This window comes from Gigantopelta aegis, chromosome 4, assembly GCF_016097555.1.
Source record: "Gigantopelta aegis isolate Gae_Host chromosome 4, Gae_host_genome, whole genome shotgun sequence".
Taxonomy (NCBI): Eukaryota; Metazoa; Mollusca; class Gastropoda; order Neomphalida; family Peltospiridae; genus Gigantopelta; species Gigantopelta aegis.
In genome coordinates, this window is record NC_054702.1 from 71167406 (window position 1) to 71194313 (window position 26908).

At 37.2% G+C, this 26908-nt stretch overlaps 1 protein-coding gene across 3 annotated transcripts in view; it reads right to left on the reverse strand.

Moving 5' to 3' along the window:
- Positions 1-10995: 10995 nt before the first annotated feature.
- LOC121371035 (proline-rich protein 5-like) overlaps positions 10996-26908 on the reverse strand; it is a 29740-nt gene continuing 13827 nt past the window's right edge. For all 3 annotated transcript variants that reach the window (XM_041496648.1, XM_041496650.1, XM_041496649.1), the window contains exons 3-10: positions 22956-23036; positions 20345-20393; positions 17462-17519; positions 16931-17022; positions 14860-14935; positions 14239-14303; positions 12998-13157; positions 10996-12339 (exon numbers count right to left, since the gene is read on the reverse strand). In XM_041496648.1, the coding sequence (XP_041352582.1) occupies positions 12146-12339; positions 12998-13157; positions 14239-14303; positions 14860-14935; positions 16931-17022; positions 17462-17519; positions 20345-20393; positions 22956-23036 (775 nt within the window). In that variant the 3' untranslated portion in view covers positions 10996-12145. The remainder of the gene's footprint in view (positions 12340-12997; positions 13158-14238; positions 14304-14859; positions 14936-16930; positions 17023-17461; positions 17520-20344; positions 20394-22955; positions 23037-26908) is intronic.

Below are 26908 nucleotides of genomic sequence, written 5' to 3' on the forward strand. Positions count from 1 at the left end.
TGCAGAACAAGCTGTTGTAGCCCACGCCTGTCCAGGACAGGGAAAGGGTTGGGGTGGGTGGGAGAGGGGACCGCCAGTGCTGGCATTGGCAAGTGCAAGGGAGCACCAGCAGCCCAACCGGAATTGGTAGCGGGCAGAGGTTTAACCAGTCATACTGATATGTATTTAATAACTCAGTCTTCTTAGGTTTAACCAGTCGTACTGAGACGTATTTAATTACTCAGTCTTCTTAGGTTTAACCAGTCGTACTGAGACGTATTTAATTACTCAGTCTTCTTAGGTTTAACCAGTCGTACTGAGACGTATTTAATAACTCAGTCTTCTTAGGTTTAACCAGTCGTACTGAGACGTATTTAATAACTCAGTCTTCTTAGGTTTAACCAGTCGTACTGAGACGTATTTAATTACTCAGTCTTCTTAGGTTTAACCAGTCGTACTGAGACGTATTTAATAACTCAGTCTTCTTAGGTTTAACCAGTCGTACTGAGACGTATTTAATAACTCAGTCTTCTTAGGTTTAACCAGTCGTACTGAGACGTATTTAATAACTCAGTCTTCTTAGGTTTAACCAGTCGTACTGAGACGTATTTAATAACTCAGTCTTCTTAGGTTTAACCAGTCGTACTGAGACGTATTTAATAACTCAGTCTTCTTAGGTTTAACCAGTCGTACTGAGACGTATTTAATAACTCAGTCTTCTTAGGTTTAACCAGTCGTACTGAGACGTATTTAATAACTCAGTCTTCTTAGGTTTAACCAGTCGTACTGAGACGTATTTAATAACTCAGTCTTCTTAGGTTTAACCAGTCGTACTGAGACGTATTTAATAACTCAGTCTTCTTAGGTTTAACCAGTCGTACTGAGACGTATTTAATAACTCAGTCTTCTTAGGTTTAACCAGTCGTACTGAGATGTATTTAATAACTCAGTCTTCTTAGGTTTAAACAGTCGTACTGAGATGTATTTAATAACTCAGTCTTCTTAGGTTTAACCAGTCATACTGAGATGTATTTAATAACTCAGTCTTCTTAGGTTTTACCAGTTGTACTGAGGAAGGAAGGAAGGAAATGTTTTATTTAATGACGCACTCAACACATTTTATTTACGTATATATGGTGTCGGACATATGGTTAAGGGCCACACACATTCAGAGAGTAAACCCACTGTTGCCACTTCATGGGCTACTCTTATTGATTAGCAGCAAGGGATCTTTAATATGCACACCCCACAGACAGGATAGCACATGCCATGTCCTTGGATGTACCAGTCGTGGTGCACTGGCTGGAGCGAGAAATAGGCCCACTGACGGGGATCGATCCCAAACTGACCGCGCATCAAGCAAGCACTTTACCACTGGGCTATGTCTCGCCTTAGGTATACTGAGATGTAGTTAATAACTCAATCTCCTTAGGTTTTGGATAGTCATCAGACTGGAAGTGTTTTCTTTATTTTTATTATTATTATTATTATTATTATTATTATTACTGGACTCATATAGTATAGTGTTCTGTTGACAGAAATGTCCCAAAATAACCAACATAATATTAAAGAAACAAAGGGCAAATTGAAGCTCAAGAAATTTATTTGTCATTGACTGGTAGGTTGCATCGTACTAAATTGGGATTTCACCCTTTACGTACGTATACATCATATCCAGGTCCGTACGCAGGAGTTTTAATGGGGCGGGGGTGCGAATTCCTCGTGATAAGACCAACAATGGCGAAAAACCCCTACCAAAAAAACGTTTACGTAACGTGATATAAATTTGATAGAAAAAATGTGGACCTTTGGTAATTTAGGGAGGGGGATCGCATCCCCCCCCCCCCCATACGAGCCTGATATTGCACGGACTGAGGGGGTAGCGCTTCAAGACGCGACTCTTTGACTGATTTCACTATATTCCGTTTTGCGGCAAAAGGGTACCGATGAATTGACATGTAACGAATAATGTTTAAAACTTATATTAAAACATATCGTTGAGTTTTTAGAATGAAAATGAATGTTGTTGTTTGTTTTGTGTGTTTTTTTGTTGTTGTTTTTTTGGTGTTATTCTTTATAAATAAAGGTAAAAATATGGTTTGTGTCTCCCCCTCCCCCTCTCCCCCCCCCCCCCCCCCCCCCCCCCCCCACACTCCTACTGGTATGCTATTCCCATTCTATGGGTAACAGAGTAATCTGACTAGAAGGTTTAATTTCAGTACCAACTATAAAGTCGATTTTATATTATTCAATAACAGTTAGCAGGACAAAACATCTGGAACATCCCATGGCTAAATATTTCGTATTGTTAGTGGCGAACTAATGATAGCGAATATCAACAATAAAAAACATTCCGAACAGAATGGCAGTGTATTTTGAACATGTAGTTGCTGAAGCTATTATCCACTCGTATTTCAGTTCATTAAGGTATCATGTTGGATTCTTTTCTGTTTGTATTCAGTGTGAAACGGCGCGAACCCGCTGGCGTATTTTTGACGTATTCACGTGAATACTGTACGAATAGGCCACGAATAAGCTTACGTATTTCGTCCTAACACGCTACGAATACGCAGCTGCGTTTTTGCGTAAACATACAACATAGAATACGCGATAATATACGCTGCGAAGCATTCGGTTTAAATTCATGACAGAAATACGCATTGCGTATTCATAGCAGAAACATAGTGTATTACTGGTTGTGTTTTGTGTTATTTCAGTGCTTCTTTTAAATTGCATAATACACTATTGTTTTATATGTGTATTCTGTTTTATGTATAGTTTATTTTATTAGTATACATATATATTAGTGAAATAAATCAACTCTTTGAAATCTGTTTTGTGAATCGGGATGGTTGGACACATTGGATGGCGGTCTGGATTAGGCGTTAGAGCTGCATCATTGGTTTATTTGATGTTGCTTGCAAATTTACGAAACTTGAAAATACGTCCACAGTATTCTTACTCTGCTAATGTTTGTCATGTACCGAACTTTGTTCTTCGATAATGTTTGACTAACGTCCGACTGGCCGTGGTATGTGCTATCCTGTCTGTGGCATAGTGCATATAAAATATCCCTTACTACTAATGACAAATGTAGCTGGTTTCGTCTCTAAGACTGTCAAAATGACCAAATGTTAGACATCCAAAGATTAATAAATCAGTGTGCTCTAGTGGTGTTGTTAAACAAAAGAAAAAAAGAGAAGAAATTGATAAAGTCCATTACTATTTTAGAGGTGACAGGTTATTTGTTGGAGAACGTTTTAATTTTCTTCAGCCAAAAGATGACACGGGTCAGGATTCACAACATGCTAATAACACAAGTGCCTACATTTGCTCCATACTATTAAACAAGATTAATATTAGGACATGTCATGACGTAGCAGATTGGTACAAACAAATGCATCACAATATCCTGTGATGTTAATAATACCATGTGTCTTCATTTTAAAATGTGTGTATAGCTATTTTTAATTATGTTTGTATATATTCTACGAAGAGCTCCAGTTATCCTGTCACTGTAAATTACCATTGTACACTAATTTCTCATATGCTGTCGTTTGACGGCCTGAGTGTACGGAAATAAAGTTTCATAGTTTCAAAGATTCAAGTTTCAAGATACGTATACTTTTTGTCTCTAGATGGCGGCAACGTTATCAGACAATTGCAATTGCCGATTTAACTAGGTAATATGTTTCAACAAAATCCATTCCTGAAAACTGGAGAACAAATTACATTAAAATGTCATTCGGGAGGTGGGTATGTGGTTAAGTTTTGAAATACTGTTGCATTTTGGAATGGTGATGAATTAGAAATCGACATATGTTACAACATGAGTAGGTCAGAATTATGTTCGGCATTATCTCTTTGCTCATTCATTCATTTTAACTTATGTTCGTGTTCATATCCAATAAACGTTCAAGCACGCAGTGCTGGGCACACACATCAGCTATCTAGGCTGTCTGTCCAGGACAATGGGTTAATGGTTAGTGAGAAAGAAGTCGGTGTAGTGGTCTTACACCTACCCATTGAGTCGAACAAAGTACAATATTAAGTCCGATGGCTTAACCACTGCACCACTCCGCCGAGTTCCGTATCTCATTGTCGATGATGGGTCATATAAGACGCACATATTTTATGTGGTAAAATGCTGTTTTAAAAACCTTAATGTTCCCTGAAGGCCTATCTGGATCCATTATCAACAATGCGCAAACACATGCTCATAAAATGTGGCCCAGCAACATCTATAGTATCCAATTTCAGAGGACTAGTGAAAGCTCGGCAAATTTACAAACTCGAGAATAGAAGAAAGAAGTGTTTTATTTAACGACGCACTCAACACATTTTATTTACGGTTATATGGCGTCAGACATATGGTTAAGGACCACACAGATGTTTTTAGAGGAAACCCGCTGTCGCCACATAGGCTACTCTTTTACGACAGGCAGCAAGGGATCTTTTATTTGCGCTTCCCAGAGGCAGGATAGCACAAACCATGGCCTTTGTTGAACCAGTTATGGATCACTGGTCGGTGCAAGTGGTTTACATCTACCCATTGAGCCTTGCGGAGCACTCACTCAGGGTTTGGAGTCGGTATCTGGATTACAAATTCCATGCCATGACTGGGATCCGAACCCAGTACCTACCAGCCTGTAGACCGATGGCCTGCCACGACGCCACCGAGGCCGGTGAAACTCGAGAATAGCTGCATATTGTTCATTTGTACAGAAAATTATAAATCTTATGCTAATGTAATGGTTGTTAACGACAGTAAAATGGCACATACATTTCTAGCAATAGCATTTTCTTTTGGAATTAATGTTTTAAAAAGGCAGATGACTCGGTAAAGCCTACCAAATATATATTCTTCTACACGCCGGGGAAATTACGTTTAATATTAGATTCTGTATTAACAAAACACTATTTAAAAGCGGTTGGGTTTTTTTCAATTGTACTTTTCATCCGTCTTTTTTGTTACTATAGAAACCATATAAGAAAGGTTATGTATTGTAAACATTGAAAATTAAACAAAATTACACAAAGGATGAAAATTCAAAATGGATCAAACAGCACACTAGGCATATGTAATACCATATGTAGTGGAAACCCGCAGCATTTATAGGTAGGTAGGTAACTACTTTAACGAGCTCATATACCACTCGGGTTTCGAACACGCCCATCCAAAGTCCGACCTCCGATAAGATCGGTGGCCTGACTCGGGATGGGGGGAGGGTAGATTTGAAAATGGACAGAATTTTAAAAAAAGCCATTAGTAAAAAAGTTAATAGAATTTTTAAAAAAATAAATAAAAAGTTACAAGCCAAAAATAAAAAGAATTGACTGCTCTGCCGAATATTTATATAATTTGGAGCATTTTAGAAGAACAGTCCAAAAATAAATAAGAGAAAGAAGAGAGGATCGGACTATTTAATAATATTTAGAAAAGAAAGTAATTGCAGCATTTATGGAGATATACGAATACCATATTAGTTATGTGGTTTTCAGAAGCGTCGGAAGCAATGAAACGTTGGTACGGCCATGAGAGTAATGTATAGACCGGTTCAGAATGAGCTATGTGCCACCCGGAGAGGACATTATGTAGACCTGCTTTTTTTATTCCTCATTATATATGTTAACAGAAAGGTTTTAGTAAACGGGCTTCTGGTGGTGGGTGTGGGAAATATGGGGGTAAAAATAGGGCCCCCTCCCAAAACAGGGTCAACTACTAATAGCACTATTGGAAGAACAGAAAACTGAGAGAACCTTTCAAATGATGATAGAAACATGACACTTGGCATAAATGATCCCACTGGGGCGTTCTTCCAATCAATGAACCACTTGAAATTTCAATATGGTGGCCATTTTTAAAGATGGTCGCCATACTGTCCTACAAATGTTCATTATTGAGATGTATTTTAACAGAGTTTTTCGATATTAGTCATTTTCTATTATTTTTATATGTTTCGAAACATGCTGAACCTAATGTGTGATTTGTCAAAAAAGGTTTTTGGCGGTGGAAGTGGCAAATATTAGGGGTCAGTGTATGGCAACCTCCCCAAAACATGGGCACCTACTAAAAGGGCTATTGACAGAGTAGATAACAGAAATTACCTTTCAAATGGTGTTACAAGCATGAAACTTTGCACATATGATCTCTTTGGGGAGTTCTTCAAAATCAATGAGCAACTTAAAATGTCAATATGGCAGTAATTTTTCAAGATGGCCGCCATTTTCCCCCAACTATTGTTTGTTATTGATATATATAATAATAACTTTGTCCAACTTTAGCTATCTTGATGACTTTTTACGTACTAGTATTTGAAAGCTAATTGAAAGTAATTCTGATATTTAAAATATTATGAGAATTAACGTTTTATATTCAAAATGGCTGCCATATTTCCAGCATAAATAGTCACCAGGTACAATAGAAGAACATAAGCTGCTACCAGTATACCTTGTTCCATAACCAAACCACTTTATGATCAAACACATACAGATGATCTTCCTGGGGCGTTCTTCAAATCCAGTCAATGAACCACTTGAATGTTCAATATGGTGGCCATTTTCAAGATGCCTGCCATACTGTCCTGCTAATGTTCATTATTGAGATGTATTTTAATAAAAATTGTCGATATTACTTTCTTCTTCTTCTGCGTTCAAGTTATAGTTGATCATGTTTTAGATTTGGAGTCCGGTTGTGGTGATAAAAAAACGCTGTCTCTGTCAAGTTTTCTTTGGAACCCAAAAGCTTGACAGCCAGTGTTGCTCCGTTCGGCCAGTGCTTTATTCTGGCTTCATTGTAGAAGGGGTAGAATTGCAGGATGTGCTCTGGGGACTGTGGTTCTGTTTGTTATGGACATTCAACAGTGAGAATTACTTTCAACATGCTTTAAAATATTAGTTCATAAAAAGTCACCAAGATGGCTACAATTGGATCAAGTTATTATTATAACGGACAATCGTTGGACAAAATGGCGGCCATCTTGAAAAATTACCGCCATATTGACATTTCAAGTTGCTTATTGATTGAATTTGAAGAACTCCCCAAAGAGATCATTTGTGCAAAGTTACATGCATGTATCACCATTTGAAAGGTAATTTCTGGTGCCAGTAGTCTTACTAGTACGTGGCCATGTTTTGAGGAGGTTGACGTACATTGACCCCAATATTTTGCATTCCCGCCGTCAGCGTTCTTTCCTACGTATCAGACGTTAGGTTCAGCATGTTTCTAAATATATAAAAATAATACTAACGGACTAAAATAGAAAATCTCCATTAAAATAAATCTCAATAATGAACATTGGCAGGACAGTATGGCGGCCATCTTGAAAAATGACAACCATATTGAAAATTCAAGCGGCTCATTATTGGATTTGAAGAACACCCGCGGGATATCATCTATATGTGTTTGATGATAAAGTGATTTGGTTATGTAATAAGGTATACTGGTACCAGTTTATGTTCTTCTATTGTAGCTGGTGACTATGTTTTCCGAAAGTATGGAAGCCATTTTGAATAAAAAATGCTAGTACATAAAAAGTCACCAAGATGGCTAAAATGGGACAAAGTTATTATTATACATGTCAATAACAGACAATGGTTGGGGAAAAAATAGCGACCATCTTGAAAAATTACTGCCATATTGATATTTCAAGTTTCTCATTGATTGAATTTGAAGAACTCCCCAAAGAGATCGCGTTTGTAAAGTTTCATGCTTGTATCACCATTTGAAAGGTCATTTCTGTTATCTGCTCTATTAATAGTCCTTTTAGTAGGTGCCCATGTTTTGGGGAGGTTGCCATACACTGACTCCAATATTTGCCACTCCCACCATCAAACGCCTTTTTCACACATCGGACATTAGGTTCAGCATGTTTCTAAACATATAAATATAATATAAAATGACTAATATCGAAAACCTCAATTAAAATACATCTCAATTAGTATGTGATTTCTTATCTGTGGGAAAGTGCATATAAAAGATTCCTTGCTATTTATAGAACAATGCAGTGGGTTTCCTCAGATGACTACGTGTCAGAATTACCAAATGTTTGACATCCAATAGCTGATGATTGATAAATCAATGTGCTCCAATGGTGTCGTTAAACAAAACAAACCTCTTCCACATACTATAAAATAGAGACAAAAAATTCACGAGGAAGCATGCCCATCCACTTAAAGAGACAGCCCTGAGTTTGTTGTCATTGTTAAGATGTTACGGACTACCAGATACATTTCAAGGACAACTACTTTGAATTAAATACATTTTCCTGCATCAAATATCAGTGGCTGTATATTTAAATGTGTTTCTAGTCGTCCCAGTATTGTAGTAGCTTAAACTTCATTTCGTTTCCCAAAATATGTTTTTTTTTCGTACGTACGAAGTTATTGGGAGACCAAATCCAGTTTGGGCTACATACAAATAATAGGACAACAGGAAACACTGAATATACAGACACTCATATACTAAAGAAGAAAAAATATTTAGTATGTAATTTTAGTCGTTAAAATATTTTATTAGTCGGAACATCTTACAATGGCAGCAAATTCAGAACTGTCCCTTTAAAATATCTTTGCGGGTCCATACAGACGACCTTGTCACGGCTGAACATAATGTTTCCCTGTGCGCCGCATGCACTTGGTCACCAGTGGTGAGTCAGATGTTATGTAATTACGTCTACTTAAAAGGAAATACAGGAAAGATGCATCTGTCACACGATAACTTTAATCTGAAGAAGAAGAAGAAACATGTGATTCGTAAACTAATAGAACTGGTATTTTTGGCTCTGTATTAATCACTTGTTATTGTCGAACACGCATTTGCCAAATATATCAAATTCTCTTTGTGGTGTAGGGTCTACTTGTGAGAGTCTTAAAGCTGTAGTGTCATCTTGATCCTTGACCTATATCTCTAGCGAATGTAAAATACAAACACACAAAAAAACTCCAGTTCTAATGAATATGATATGATTTCTAAAAAACCGTTTAAGTGCAGAATTTAACGACAGCTGCCTACAGATGTGCAGGTCATGAATGAAATCGCCATTTGTAACCTGTGTAGACTTGAGGTCACCACAAGTACTCGAGTACTCGGGCACGGGCCGAATCCAGCAAGACTAGTCTGTTCACAGGACTCGAGTACCGGTTCAAAGAAGAGAGCTCTCATTTAATTATATTTTTGCTTGCCGCCGGTTACATTATAGGGCTGTGCTACATTGAGCGAAAACCAAAAGTCGAAAGTGTGGAATGCAATACAATGGCATGATCTGGCATCAATGTCCAGTGCTGGAATTAAGATGTATAATGCTATTTTACTTTATTCCTTAGTCTCATTATAATCTCGTGTAAGTGTCAGGTACTCGTGCTCGGGTCGAGTTTGTCCCTCGAGTATTCGAATCCAATGATTTGTACTCGTGAAGGTCACAGTGTAGACGTTACATATATTAAAGGAACTATTCAGAATTTGGAGATATTTCAAAAGGTTTTTAGTAAATAAAATATTGCTGTATTATTAAAATTACAATTTACTTACACCGTCTTGCTTAGAATATGAATGTATTTTTGTCTCAAATATATTTTTTGTACGTACGAATTTATTATTTCTTTCAACAGCCAAACGAAATTTGAAATAATTCGGTCTAAGGTCATTCCAAATGTATTTATCCGTAGGCCCATATAATGCTTAACATTTAAAACATGTTAAGGTACGATAATGTTTTAAACACAGGAAAGAGCAGGATGTATGTTTATTTTGTTAGGGGGATACGGAAGTCTTGCTTTGGCTGAAAACTCAGGATAGTCCATTTAACAAAACAAAACATATTTTTTGCCAAGAGCCTGGGCAGCAAAATTCAGGTAGCAAAATGTTTATTTATCTCACATGTCATTGCGACATGGACTGCAAAATCAAAATCCCCCCAAAAATATATATAATCAAAATCGAAATGAAATGTCGCAGTCGTGGGGAAAAAAATAAATAACTAGTGATAATCAATTCTAAATATTTAAATAAATTCTCATGATTCTAGCTTAAAATGTAATATATCAAACTGTTAAACTATTGTTTATTTAAAAACTCCTTTGTAACATACTATGTTTAAACAATATTAGATATTATACTGTTCAACCGTTTTTTACAATTAAGATTGCTGGGTTTGCTGTATCCTCATTCTTAATAGTCTTGTTCATTTGTCGAATAGGGCATCTTTTTAAGGGGTTTATTATTATTTATTAAAATCAAACCCGACTGGATTCCTCCTCCACCTATTCCTACCCCCCTCCCTCCCTCTCTCTGCCAAATGTCAAACTAACCATAGTGTAGTTAATTATAGGTAGTTTAAAAAGTATGAAGGCTTCGTTAAGCGAATATTTCTTTTGTTATTTTCAATTGGTGGCCATCGTGAAACATCACAATTCCAGGGGCTTAGCTTGGGATTTTCAGGTGGTACGCACACTTTTTCGCCGATGGAATAAAACAGAGCATACAAGCATTTACATCATATATTTTAATAAAAAACAAACATATTTGTAATCTCGGGTGGTACGCAGCTGCGTACCTGCGTATAAGGAAGCTAGGCCCCTGGTTTCAGTAGGAAATGTATATCGATAACATCCAGACAACATCAATGTTTTTTAGCTAATCATCATAGTAACAAATGTAATGTTTGATATTTTCCAACCAGTCGTGTTACTTACCGTACTGTATATGTTTTCAAATGACAAAGACAAAACAAAATTATGACAATATAAATATATTTATTATTACAAAATATATTACTTAATAATCAACAATACAGTAAACAAATATTTTTATCACTTTTACATACTGGCGCATTGGCACCACGGAATGAATTACGTATAATGCTTTTTGATACAAATCATAAATATTGTGAGACTATTTGCATTATAACAAAATACAAACAAAACCAATTTTTAAAAGATCTACAAACACACACACACACACACAAACACACACACACACACAAATATATATATATATATATATATATATATATATATATATATATATATATATATATATATATATATATATATATATACACACACAAGAAACACAAAACAAAAACAAGAAGCAAACAATATTTAAAAACAATGGTAAAGCCTGCAAAACAAAATGCAAATTCAAACTTAAATATGTGCCTGTAGTTCAACATCGGGTACAAGGCAAGACAAGGCGAGACCGATGTGAGCATATATATTGACGTCCAAGAGAAACTATACCAATCAACAATAAATTATTTAATTTCCTTTATAAGATGGATAATTGAAATAAAATGGTGGTTAAATGTTTCTTCTTTTATGGAATGAAATTTTTTTCCCAACATGCCAAAACACCACTCTCACGAATATGTTTTATACATGCAACATATTTTGGTTTGTCTTCCATAGTCTCGGAATATTCGTATATTTTCTTTTGGATGTCAGTATATATTATAGTCATATACACACATGATTATGAAAATGACGTGTGTGCTGTACAGTAGTCCTCAGTATATTTCATGATAATAAAGTCACTTGGTGTTTACACTGAAGGCTTCAATATCACACAAATACATCCTCGTTTCCATTCATTGCTCACCACAAATAATACTAGTAAACTGTTGATACTTATAGATCGAAATCTATTTTTCAGTTTTCAAAACAGCAATGAAATAAAACATTTGAAGCTGGGTCTGGGTCTGGGTCTGGCGAGTATGGTACTAGTCGAAAATGAAACGCACTATAAATCAAATGTGACAAAACACACCGCGTCTGTGCTGGCACGAACTACAGATCTGGCAACAGACGACATAGAACATGCGCTATGTTTTCCTCAGTGCCAGACTGACAGCTACACAATATTCGAACCTTCCTCTTTCATTCTTCTAATAAACAACAGGAAAGGTATTTATTAATCAATGTTGATTTCTTATGCTTATTTTTGGTGTTTATAAAAGTAAATTTTATCTAAATATATGAACTCATTAATATACACGTTACAGCTACAGACCCAGATGTCAAAATACACCATACTCGTCAGACCCAGCTTCGTGTCTTTGGGCCTTAGGCTGTCAAATTCTTCAGATCAGTAGAAGCCCAGAATCAGCATTAACTATGTTAAAATGTTGGCTGGAACAAGGTATAGCTGTTTTATCGTGAGATAGCACCTTTAAGATATAATACTGTGTCGTCTGTGTCCCGCTTCACAAGTTAACACATTCTCCACGACTGGTGCCAGTTTCTTGTTTCCCGCAAGAGCGGTCGCCAGTCGGCCGGAAAGACGTTTTGCTGCCGAAGGTGACCATGTTTGCACACTACTGGGGAAGGAATTAAAGTCATTTTTATCTTCTTCTGTCGAATCCGCTGTTGACATAAAGCAACACAAAATTAATTTAAAACAAAGAAAACAAATTATAGAAATTTCGTATACAAAAAAATTCACTGTGCTTTAAATGTGATGAAATTTCAACTATCTACATATTTTTCACTTAAGAATGTTCTCAAAGTGGAAACAAAATTTAATATCATGATACATATATTAATTTTGTCGATAATATGACAGATAATGGCTTTTTTGTCTTTGAGGTTAGTAATTGCATACATAGATATACATACGGCAACTGTCTCCTGACCAGAGTATTAAATGAGCACATTAAAAGTGGTTATTAATGATGCTAGCGTTTGTTAATTAAAACTGAACTTATAATTAACCTTCATCAAATTAAATAAAAGGCTAATAAATAACAAATAATTTGTAAACATTGTTAAATTGAGGAGGATGAGAATGTTAAATAATTTAAAACAACCCTTCTGCAGTGTCATGCAATGCAAGCTGAATATTAATGTAATTCATGTTCATTAACATAAGAAGGAAATGCATACATTTTAACATGCCTTTTTATAACATTTTATTACATTAAAACACACACACACACACACACACACACACACACACACACACACACACACACACACACACACACACACACACACACACAGTGTATATTTAATATGAGCAAACCTGTAATTATAACTTTGGGAGTCATTCGCGACTTTGCTTTGATTGATGGTTCCGGATGTCCCAAGTACAGCCCACGCAGACCGAGATAAGGGACGACAACTCTCGCTATCATCTTCTCCAACTTAAAATAGTTTTCACCGGGAAATAGATCCGGGACACCCTGTTGTGGAAACGTAAACGTAGATTTTAACTAATTAATACGCATAGTAATTTAAACAAATAATTGTAATATGACGACGAATCCAACTAGTCCAAACAAATAGTGAGACAGTAAAGCAAATAGGGGGGAGGGGACATCCACACTGTTAATGGGATGACTGGTGTTCAGAATAAAAGGTGTGTGTTTCTGGAAGGGCATGACACCAGTGAAAAAAAGTACTAAAGATAATGAAATTGTAAATGTAAATTGTAACATGCTGTAAATGACGCACGCAGAGAGAGAGAGATAGATAGATAGATAGATATAGATAGATAGATATATATATAGAGAGAGAGAGAGAGAGAGAGAGAGAGAGAGAGAGAGAGAGAGAGAGAGAGAGAGAGAGAGAGAGAGAGAGAGAGAGCATCTTTATTAAGTTAAAAATCTACAACTGAATGTGAAATATCATCGAACTGCCAGTAAAGATCTTAAAAGGGACCTTGAACTACATACATTTACTGTGTTTAAACACCTGCTTTTAAGAAAACATGTCTTCATAAATTCGGCCCTCTCTGTCTTAAATCATCCCGCTTTAAAAAACTAATGTTAAAAGTTTAGAAAAAACTTATTGTTTCATAATATAATACTCTTCAAAAGAGTATGGCGGTTACATGCATGCATGCATTTGAGTATGGAAGGGACACACACGAAATGTTTGTTGCAGAAAGTTGGTTGCTATAAATAGTGTCTTCCGTGGCATGTATAACTGTATCATCTAACTTATTGAAAGAACACTGACGCCCGAATTTACAAAAGCTATTGATGTCCTACACGCGTGTAACTACATACATTTACTGTGTTTAAACACCTGCTTTTAAGAAAAACAGGCTTCATAAATTCGGCCCTCTCTGTCTTAAATCATCCGCTTTAAAAACTAATGTTAAAAGTTTAAAAAAACTTATTGTTTCATAATATATATATGCATGTTACAAGATTATTACTCAAATTATTTTTATTTGAAACAGCTCTAGTTTTACCTAGATCATTATAGTTCGTACGGAATCTTATATATTTAAACAGCAAGATGAAAGAACTAACAGACCTGTAAGACCAAGAGCATCTGTTTTATAGGCGGAGGAGTCTCGTTCCTGTTGTGTTCTATTGCATCTGGAAGTGTACACAAATTATAACAGTAAAATGACAAGTACAGTCTTGTGGAATAAGCATATACAGACATACGGTTGTGTTGTACAAAACAATGTTTAATAAAACAATTTTATGTACAGTACATTCTAAATATAGCTTTCTTGTATAGTTGAAGTGTTCTGTAATTTGTAATAAATGTCATAACCCAGTGTGTATATAAGGCGCAGTAATGATATATTACTTAATATGTGAGGTGCAAGGCATATTACCAGAATGTACTATTGATTGAAAACTTTGCTGGGTGCTTTTGGTGTTTTGTGGGAGTTTTTGAGTGTATTTTGGGGGTGTATTGTTGTTTTCTTGTTTTGTTTGTTTTGTTTTCTTTTGTGTTTATTTTTTTAAACAAAACAAAAACGATATTATTGGATGACGGTTTGCACAGCTAGGACTATACTGTATGATTTCACTAGCAAATTACTTGTTTTACTTTCTGTTGGTTTAAAATGTATATGTGATAGCAAAGTATTCACAGAATTCTTCCTAAAACAAAGTACATTACTGTTGTTAATCAACTAACCTTCGATGCTCACTTTTAGTAGAACTATATTTCTGAATCCTAATAGAGTCACGTCGCGGATTGATACATCGTGAGTCTGCAAGAAAAACAACAACACAAAAACTTATCTTAACGTTAACTAGTACATGTTCCAGCGTCTCGATAGCGCAGGGGCTAAACTATCGTAATATAACATAACAGATGTTTAACGACACCCCAGCACGAACAATACATCAGCTATTGGGTGTCAAACTATGGTAATGCAAACAAATAAAGTGATGATCAACATCAATATTAAAATTCAAGAGTTAAATAAAAACAGTGTAAAGAAGTGTGCAAAAAATACAAATATCACAGATAGATAAAATTAAAATTTAGAATAAAAGTCAGTATCTCGAAGAAATTGCAATAAAAGTTCTGGATGGAATCAAAAGGATTCCAGCACATTTCTTTGACCAAAAATATATGTTCTAGTTTCCGTCAGATGATTACACTCCACAAAAATGTGGCGTACTGTCAAAGTACACTGTCAGTGCTCACTGAGATGGAGGATCCTTCTTCAAGATAGATGAATAGATCACGTATGTATTACCGATGCGAGCACGACACAAGACTATTTCATCCTTCCTGCACTAACTATAAACCTATCGTAATAAGGCTGGTAGGTACTGGGTTCGCACCCCTGTACCGGCTCCAAAAAGTCTTTAATTTAGTACAACTTGAACAACGTTCGGCGTTTTCTGTCACTTAAACACACCTCGTCTGGGTTATTATTATCCTTTCTGACCAATGCTGGCCTCAGACCACAATTAATTTCGCTATATGTTTCTATATAGCCTTAGTGGCTATAACATTTTTATTAATATCAGAAGGCCCGTGAAGTTTTGTATGTACCTTTGCCTGCATGGGGGACACATACCCTGAAAAGGACAACCCCTGTTGTCCAGCTCTTTCTCCCAGCATATTGGTTTAAACAGACACACCCTCTAAACCAGGCCGGAGTACACCCATTTTACACAAAAAGCACTACTTTTGCATGGGCCGGAATTACCACAAACAAGTCTTCAATGTCAGCAAGTTACACATGTTTACAAACTACATGCTATCCCCTGTCACTTCAGTCAAACAGTTGCCACTTCATAGCTGTCTGCCATGAAATAATCACAGTCAAACAGCAGACTACTTGCGCGGTGAAACTTCCGGATTTTGGACAACCAAATGGGAAGATAACTGTAATCCGAGGCCTGCCGTATTACTCGTATATCATAGCACACTGCTGGTCGTAATAAAGCGATGTCCTCTACATCCACAAAGTAGTGTATCGCCCATTTGTGTGAACTATCGTAGCAATTTCTCATCATATTAGTTCAGTAAACAATTAGAAGGAAGGAAATGCTTTATTTAACGACGCACTCAACACATTTTATTTACGGTTATATGGCGTCAGGCATATGGTTAAGGATCACACAGATATTGAGAGAGGAAACCCGCTGTCGCCACTTCATGGGCTACTTTTTTCGATTGGCAGCAAGGGATCTTTTATATGCAACATCCCACTGACAGGATAGTACATACCACGGCCTTTGTTACACCAGTTGTGGAGCACTGGATGGAACGAGAAATAGCCCAATGGGTCCACCGACGGGGATCGATCCTAGATCGACCGCGCATCAAGCGAACGCTAAAAGAGAAAGTTAATGAATTTGCTGTACAGAAACCATACAACATTAATGAAATGAATCACCGAACTGTAAACTTTCAAGCATAGCAAATCTAGTAAACGGGGACAATATACATGATGGGTTTCACTATTATTTAGTGATTATTTAAATGTTCCAAGTGCTGTTTTGGTTGGAAAATCACATGATTGTCTTCGCATATTGGTCCATGTCGATGTTCGTGGGTGTGACAGACATCAATATATTACAATTAGTTGTGGAATATATATATCAAAGACCTTGATATGTACTGTTCTGTCTGTGATAAAGTCCACATAAAATATTTATTCTGTTAATCAGTTGATTAAATGATTATCTCTTCTTTCTTTCTTTTCTTTTTTTCATTTTACTTCATTATTAATAGTTTCACTCACCGGAAGTGGATATAACATGGATTGCAAGACGGGCAGGATTTCCTTGAAGAAATAATTCCAGGTTTCTCCCAGCATTTGTAACAGATCAGCGCCTGGCAAATTTAAAACACCATTTGACATTATTTACGAACATGTACATAGATACGTCAGACTGGCTTTAGTATGATGATGGTAACTACAACGCACGAATAGCAAAACGAGGCCAAGGCCAATAAAATAACGATAACGTTACTTAATTTTAAATAAAACTGTTGCAATAACCCAATTGTTAGCTAGTTTACTGAGTTGAAAGATGGTAGGTACTAGCTTTGTGTCCCAGTAGACTTCCAGTCAGAGAGTAGAACCACCTCTGATGACTCTCACTAACCACTATCAAGTTCTGTTGTGGACAACTCAGATAAAGTGTGTGCGTGCTTTGGACAGCATTCTTGGACATACATAAATACAAGCATAAAGTCGCAATTGATATGCATTGATGTTTATATTACCAATTATACTTGTCATAACAATCGATAAAAACCCTATGTTCACCTCTTTCGTTTTTGATATTCTCTCGAAGAATAACCATTCCTTTTTTTAACAACTGATCCTGAAAAAACAAATAGAAATCATATGTAGTCGTGCTACTGTCAATTCTATATTACGCTTCAACTGATTTCGTGACCCATTTTGACATTAAATATTGTTCGCGTCTCTTCAAAAGTTCTATTTCATGACATGAAAAGATCCATATTAAGACGAGGTATGAGATGTGATTACTCGTAGAATCGATCTCTCGGTTCACTAATTTGGGTTATTTCCCGTTTCAGCCAGTGTTTTCACTTTAACGTGCTTTTCGTGCTTCTATTCGATTTGTTCAAGTACGCTGCTCTAAGCATACAGTTCATTAAGCTGTCAAGATCAGCCGGAATAAAAATGCAACCTCAGTACCTACGCGTGTGTATGTGTGTGTGCGTGCGTGCGTGTGTGTGTTTCTGTATTAAAACACCAATGTTTCTTATCACAAATTACGTACAAGTCTATTAAAGATAGAAGAGTACCATTAAAGCATTCATATCTTTATATATTTTTTAATAACAAATTAAAGCAGGCACTAATGTCTGTATTTTTGTTCGTATTAACAGTTGTGATTTCCAAATCACTTTTAGCAATTTGGGTTTCTTCATTTTCTCTGTCAATCATAATTTATATTAATGCTGAGTATTCTGAACAGCAGACGGATCTTTAGCACTAATTTGTTTAAATAACAGGAGTGTTTTTCATATGGTGTTGATCTGACGAGTCAACCAACTGTGTAGTGTCGGCTGTTTTATTATTCTTAGTGTTCTCAGGTTCTCAGGATAGCCCAACCACTGCGCATAGGCTATAGGCTACCGTGGCTGGTCACACAGCGCTCAGGATACCACTACGTACAGGCTACCGTGACTGGTCACCCAGCGCTTACGATAGCACAACCACTACGTATAGGCTATCGTGGCTGGTCACCCAGCGCTCAAGATAGCACAACCAGTACGTACAGGCTACCGTGGCTGGTCACCCAGCGCTCAGGATAGCACAACCACTACGTACAGGCTACCGTGGCTGGTCGCCCAGCGCTCAGGATAGCACAACAACTACGTATAGGCTACCGCGGCTGGTCGCCCAGCGCTCAGGATAGCACAACCACTATGTAGAGGCTACCGTGGCTGGTCACCCAGCGCTCAGGATAGCACAACAACTACGTATAGGCTACAGTGGCTGGTCACCCAGCGCTCCATGGGGTTGATTTATGAAATATCATGGTATGGTTTGTGTTAAAACGTTGGAAACTGCATAAAATGAAATGAATACACGTGTATTTCACGTCTTTCGTAAAGGCAATACTGCAAACTTTGTTCTGGACGCGTGCAAACTGATGAAATAGCGGCGACTAGGGTTTATTATATTAAATGAATGAGAGATTTGTTTAATTTCTCCATTGCCAGTAGTCATGAAAGGCAGGGAAGAAAGGTCAGATGGGTTAGGGTTGGCTCGCGGGCGGTAATTAGTTCGTCTTAGCCCTAGATCCAAGTGTCGTTAATTGATGATTGTTATACACGCCGATTTAACACAATATATTGGGGTGCCATCTTTTAAAGTCGTAGACCCTAGTTTCAGCGTGTAAAAATGGACACGAAGTTTGGTTAATCTACAAACTTTTAACAACCAGATAAAATTACAATGGATTTACCAAAGACGTTAAATCGAGGAAATAACAGATAGAACAGAGCTTGTTACCATAACCGTTACTTCTCAAAGGTACGTGTTTTTTTCAAATTAAAAAAAAAACTATTTCGTGGTATAACAAACACCTGGGAGACCAAAAACACTTTTGATGTTCCAAAATGGATAATTCAAACAATCGAATGTAAGTGATGTCTGATTACATGTATTAAAACAGCTCTAATAGTGGAAAATATACCATAGGCCAAATTTAACAAGCCTGTTTATGTCTTACACACGTGTAACTACATACATTTACAATGCTTTAACACCTGTTTAGTCTTGCACGCGTGTAACTACATACATTTACAATGCTTTAACACCTGTTTTAGTCTTACACGCGTGTAACTACATACATTTACAATGCTTTAACATCTGTTTTAGTCTTACACGCGTGTAACTACATACATTTACAATGCTTTAACACCTGTTTTAGTCTTACACGCGTGTAACTACATACATTTACAATGCTTTAACATCTGTTTATGTCTTACACATGTGTAACTACATACATTTACAACTGTTTTAGTCTTACACACGTGTAACTACATACATTTACAATGCTTTAACACCTGTTTTAGTCTTACACACGTGTAACTACATACATTTACAATGCTTTAACACCTGTTTTAGTCTTACACACGTGTAACTACATACATTTACAATGCTTTAACATCTGTTTTAGTCTTACACACGTGTAACTACATACATTTACAATGCTTTAACACCTGTTTTAGTCTTACACAGGTGTAACTACATACATTTACAATGCTTTAACACCTGTTTTAGTCTTACACACGTGTAACTACATACATTTACAATGCTTTAACACCTGTTTTAGTCTTACACACGTGTAACTACATACATTTACAATGCTTTAACATCGGTTTTAGTCTTACACACGTGTAACTACATACATTTACAATGCTTTAACACCTGCGTTTAAGAAAAACAGACTTCGTAAGTTCGGCCTTAGTTGAGCTTTCCGAGACATGGAATCGAATAAATTTATGCTTCCGACAGCTTGTGGGGGGGGGGGGGGGGGGGGGTTTCCTATACATATTTTTTAAAACTGTATACATGTATATATCACATTTCTGCGTGTTATAGATTATCAGAGCAAACGACGTCCAGTTATATTTTGAAAAACATTTAAAACAAAACATATCTCACCTTGTAATAATCATAAATAAGTGACCCCATTTCCGTTTCGGAAAGATAACTGCAAATAGACAAAATATGCTGACACACAATGAAAACGCAAAACAGATATTTTTCAATATTTTGTTGTGATTAATGAAAAATATATTTATTGGACTTAAAATAACAATTTATGAGAGGAAGCCATTGATTGGTACTTTTGTCTTGGTTTTAATCCTAGTTTTGTTCTCGTTACACATACAATAGCAGAAACACACAAAATGGTATGAAATGCGTTCACTACATGCTTAATCATGCTGTATGCAATGCACGTGGAATGCCAGTATGTGGACACATAAAAGTCACGTAACGGTGTCATATTCCTCGTCACATTACGAATGTCACGACTCGGAGAAGAACAAAAGGAGCGAGCGTTGGGCATGGTTCAAGGAGGGACTTCGCAAAGCCAAGTTGCTAGGACCTTCAGAGTCCATCCATCAACTATTGGACGACTTGTTGAACGTCATCAACAGACCGGGAGTGTCCGTGATCGACCTCGACCTGGTCAACGTCCCGTTACGACCCCACGCCAAGATCGGCAGATTCGACGACACCACCTCCGTGACCGGTTCAGAACTGCGACGATGACAGCAAGCAACACGATAGGACGTCATGGAAGGCATATTCATCCGATGACGGTCATCCGTCGACTCTGAACGGCTGGACTCAGATGCAGACGCCCGTACAACGGTAACATCATGACACCGCGACATCGTGCTGCGAGACTACAGTTTGCTCTCCAGAATGGTAATCATCCACCAGCCTTTTACCGGAGCATTGTTTTCTCAGATGAGTACCGTTTCTCTGTCTCCTTTGCCGATGGAAGAGTACAGGAGACTCCATGAACGGTACGCTGACGGATGTGTGAGGGTACGTGATCGGTTTGGCGGCGGTTGTCTGATGGTATGGGAGGCAATCAACTGTGATTTCAGGAGTGATCTCATCATTGTCCACGATGCCCTTACAGCCCAGCGTTATGTTGACGTTATTCTAAGACCAGTTCTCCAGCCACTTTTGCGCCGTTACCGAAGACCAGGAGGTCCCCTTCTGTTTCAACAAGACAATGCCCGTCCACATACTGCAACAATTACCCAGGCATTCCTGTAACAAGCCGGTATCACCGTTATGAACTGGCCCGCCGTTTCACCGGATTTGAACCCACATGAACACGTGGGGTGAGTTAGGACGTCGTGTACGTCACCGCCAGCCACCACCGCGTAACGTCACTGAGCTTGCACAGGCGTTGCAAGAGGAGTGGAGGAACATTCCTGTGGCTTATTTGAGATGTTTGTTGTCAATCCTTTCTCCGTCGTCTTCACGCATGCTCAAGAACCAATGGTGGACACACCAGATACTGACCTTGATAAGGGGGGGGGGGGGGGGGGGGGGGGGGTTGAACTTTTCGATTACGATAGCAACTCGATTACTGATGATAACTGGCTATGTTTCCATGTGAATGTATCTCATGAATACCAGTCATTAATGTCATATTACATTATCCATCAATTCATTAATAGTGTGTCGTTATTTGCAATGAAAAGTTGTTTTTGAGTTTTCATTGTGTGTGCTATTACTAAAAGCCCAAAGTTAATAACGTCAAGTTTTATACTGCACACATATGTATACATGAACAACTAACCATAGTTATATCAAAAGTTGAAAGTTGGTTTTGTTTAACGACACCACTAAAGCACATTGATTTATTAATCATTGGCTATTGGATGTCAAACATTTGGTAATTTTGACAGTCTTAAAGAGGAAACTCGTTACATTAGTAGCAAGGGGTCGTTTATATGCACCATCGCACATACAGAATAGCACATACCACGGCCTTTGATATACCAGTTGTGGTACACTGGCTGGAACGACAAATAGCCCAATGGGCTCACCAAGGGGGATCGATCCCAGATTGACTGTGCATCAAGCGAGCGCTTTATCACTGGGTTACGTCCGCCCCATGTCACACCAAAAACGACAAAAACTAGAAATCAGATATTCCATCTGTAGGTAATATGGTGGTACATTTAATTATGTGTCCTGGGTCGTTCATTGATTAATAATAGCAAGAGATCTTTTATATGTGCCTTGTTACATACAGGACATATGACGATCACTGTTACAGTCGGTTTTCCAGCACGGTCACCCATTCATAGGGTACGAGACAGGGGGGTAAGGGGCAACTGGCGCCCCACCCCAACCCCTGCCCCCAGTGTTGGAGAAAAATCATCAAAGTCGGGCAAAAGCGAAAGAAATTCGGGCAAAATGAGCTGGCCTGAACCATTTTCACCATGTATTTCCTTCATTCTACCCACAATATTGGTTGTAATCCATGTAAAAATGTATAGTGATTCGTTTGCAACCATATTTAGCTGTTTGGCAGTATTGCCAATACAAATAAATGTTGTTATACAGATTCGAGCATTTTCGTTGAATTCGGGGAAAAATCGCCCCCCCCCCCTCCCCCCTCCCTCCCCGTATAAAGATGGGAGCCCGTACGCCTATGAGGGTACCAACCGGCCAAATTTCGTATATCTGAAGATGCACAACTAAGATCTAATGAGCAGACCAAAGCAAAACGTCATACCGAACAGTCTCTTGTAGGGATCCTAGTTCGTTCTCTTTGAGTTTCTTCTTCTGAAACAGCTGAACTACAGCGACTTGGATACTACAAATTAGAAAACAATATTAAGTATTATATATAATCCAAATATATCTATCTTATCTATCTATCTATCTCTCTCTCTCTCTATATCTAGTAAACAAAACACAACAAAAACAAGTCCTCTGTATACCTCTTAAAAAACTAACTTTTAATTGGCCCGATAATACCCATTGTGTGAAGTAAAAGTAGTAGTTCATGAAAGGCAAACTTGATCTGTAATTCTATAAGATAACGCTACACTCAAAATGGTAGCTCGATGGCTAGAGGCATTTGGGGGGGGGGGGGGGGGGGGGGGGGGGAGGGGGAGTCCGGAAAACAAATTTCTGTATTTCTTAAGTTTAAGGGTCATTACTCTCGTCAAAAATGGGTACATCGTCATGACAGTCAAACATGGTATGTAATAGCATATGATAAAGCTATACACACATTTTTGGCTCAATAGCTCGAGGCATTGTATAGAAAAAAAAGATCCAGAAAACTATATGTAGGACAGACGGACAGACGGACAGACAAAGAGACAGGCAGAAGGACGGGTTTACAACCTACAGTTCCCTTCATTTGGACCGGAAGGGGGCTAAAAACTTTATCGTTGAGTATTAAGCAGTCTGATATTATGTTCGTCATAAGAGAAATGTCCAAAATGACACACCTTGAATCAGGTAGTTGAATATTTAGGTCACTCGAACTGTAGCAGCTTAGTACCACCTACAGTTGTCATGTCGGTTATCAACAAGCCACAATCGCAAGGTGATACATAAAAAATACCCAGAGGCAAATAAACCTAAGGACATGCGTTCACTCCATAAAGCAATAAATCAATGACCTAGTAAAGATATAGCTTTTGGCTGTCTAGTGCGCGATGTTAAGATTTTGTTTCTGGTTCAAGTAATAAAATGTCAGATTAATAAAATGTTAGATTAATGTGGGAAGTATTAAAACATTTTGGAAAGTGTTAATGTAAGCACTGCGCGTTAATGCCGAATACGATGTGTATCGTATATAGACGATTTAGTAGTTTATTCTATCACCCTCCTCGCTCACTGCCTTGGCTTTCCCTTAATTCAAGCGATACGTTTGTGGAGAATATTATGAAGAATAATGTACAGTTGATAATATAGTGTTATTGATTTAGAATTTGTTGTGGAATTTTCACCTCCCCCCATTTTTTTAAAAATGTACGAGTTTTTTGGTGCTACTCTTTCATAAATAAAAATAAAAATCTGGATCCACTAGAGGCTGTGCCCCCCTACAGATATCAGATATCGTTCCTACGGGTCTGCATTACGTTCATGCACATACATATGAGAGAGAGAGAGAGAGAGAGAGAGAGAGAGAGAGAGAGAGAGAGAGAGAGAGAGAGAGAGAGAGAGAGAGAGAGAGAGAGACACACACTAGTATGTATCTCGCTTGCTTTCGAAAGCTGGAATATTCAATAATAAATAATTTATAAACTGCATCCCATACGGCAGGTTATAACAAACAGGTATCCCACTTCCAGCATTGGATGTTTGACATTTAGTCCAATCAATTTTCTTTTCAATTAAACTCAGAACTAATATTAGCATTGATTAAACGTAAATTGCTCGTAATGTTGAAAACTAAATTAATTGGACATTCTGATTTGGAACTGCAAGTGATGTTGGATCAATAATATTTATTTTCGGTGTTAATATTAAAGATGCAATCTTTTGTCCCAACTTATTACATAGTTTATAAACGTATGCATATAATAAACGTAATTATAGTTTCAATGAACTCGCATGTTTTCGCTAATAGTCTCATGGCCATTTTCAGTACACTGGTAAACACACACACACACACACACACACACACACACACACACACACACACACACACACACAAACACAAAAAAACACACATACACATACACACACAACATATAAACACAACACATTTAGAGCTATTTAACCATTCTGATACAATGTTTAGAGAAAACCGGTAAATTTTTCCATTAACAGTAAGCATCAATTACTACTTTCCATAGACAGGACAACCCATACCACGGCCTTTGATATACCAGTCGTGGGGCACTGGTTGGGATGGAGGCAATCATTAAGAGAATGAGACCACCCAAGCATCTCGAGCTCTACCATATATAGACCACTACCGACTGGCAACAAGGATGTCATTTGTGCGCAATTTCGTTCATGCAGGACAGCACCTACTACGGTTTTGTACGGAGAACTAGTTAGGGATATACTAGTCGTGGTGAAATGGTGTGGGCAGGTAAAACCCAATACGTGGACCAAAAGGCATATTCGTATGCTAAGACTCCTAGTTCGTACGAACGGTTTGCATGCAGTTCATTTGTACGGCTGACGGATAAACTGCATGCAGTGTATTGGTTTACGAAGATAGCGGAAAGAATGTGTAAAAAGCGCCCCGTTCGTACAACTAATAGCGTAACTTTATGTGACGCAGTGATAACAGCAAACAGGGATCGAAGTAAAGCGCATCACTGGAAGAAACTTAGTCTGCGTGGTCTTTTCAAAATGATTAATTGGTAAAAATGCAGACGAAATTGTAGCTTTAATCTTAGTGTTGCTTTTGTAGCGTTTTAACAGTGACAAGTCGTCGCAGTCTATAGTATTTTAAATCTTTAAACATTTCATCCTCCAACAATTATACGTTTTAATTTGGCTAAACGCGTAACAAATCAAATCGAATGGATTAACATCTAAGAATAGCGTGAAAGACATCCAAGAATAACACAAACGTCTTATCTTGGAGCATACAAATTCACCCACGAAATGTTTTATCAATGATTTCTTTCAAATATTTTAGAACTCCAACATACGAACTGAAGTCATATCTGTCTGTTCATATACAGGACGGCTCCAAAAAATTATAACATGAAAAACGGCCCTTGAAGAATATAATTTCTTGCAAACGTGGAATACAATTTAAATGTTGAATATTATCGCTCGCTTGTAATAAAATGAACGAGTTTTATTCAGTTTTACTACATGTTTGAATGCTACAGACAGACAGTTTATTCAGTATAAACGCCATAGGCCCATAATACTATCGGAAGCCTGTTATACATTTTGCGCATACATGTAGCTGACATATGCACAGTATATTGTATAGATATATTTAAACATTTATATCTTTCTACTTTTTTTGCACATTATAAACACAAAGACGTGTTTTAAAGGGACAGTCCTGAGTTTGCTGCAATTTATAGGATGTTATCGACTAACAGACTTTTTAACAATTGTAATTACATATCAAATATAGTTTTCTGCATAAAATATTAGTGGTTGTATATTAAACGTGTTACTGATCGTTCTAGTATTTGTATTAGGTTAAATTTCATTTTATTTCCTAAATATTACATACAGATTTTCTGATGCCATAATATTAATACATGTTTGCCATGAAAGATTTTTCATAAATTTAGAAATTATAAAATATGGAGATCTCTTAATATACCACAACGCTTACATACAAGCAAAATATGGAGTCCATCGTCACTATAACGTAATCCTTTATTGTTATATCTTCCTTGGCCAATAGCAAGTCTAAAGTTACTATACCTAAATCTTGTATATACAGTGTGTATATATATATTACTCTAAGATAAGCTGGGATTTGATAAGTGAGCTAACGTTCTACATTTAACAATGATATAATGTTCATAATAAAAGAACTATCGGATAGATTGGTAACAGAACTACACAACTTTTGTTAGAGGATATCAAGCAGTTTATAACTATAAACAATTTTGCATCTCCAACATCCTGAGCAATCGAAAAACAGCCAAATCCTGATCTAAAAAGAATATATTTAATATGAGTAACCCATGTGGTACGTCCTGCTTCATTAAGAGTCCGTAACATTTTATAACATTG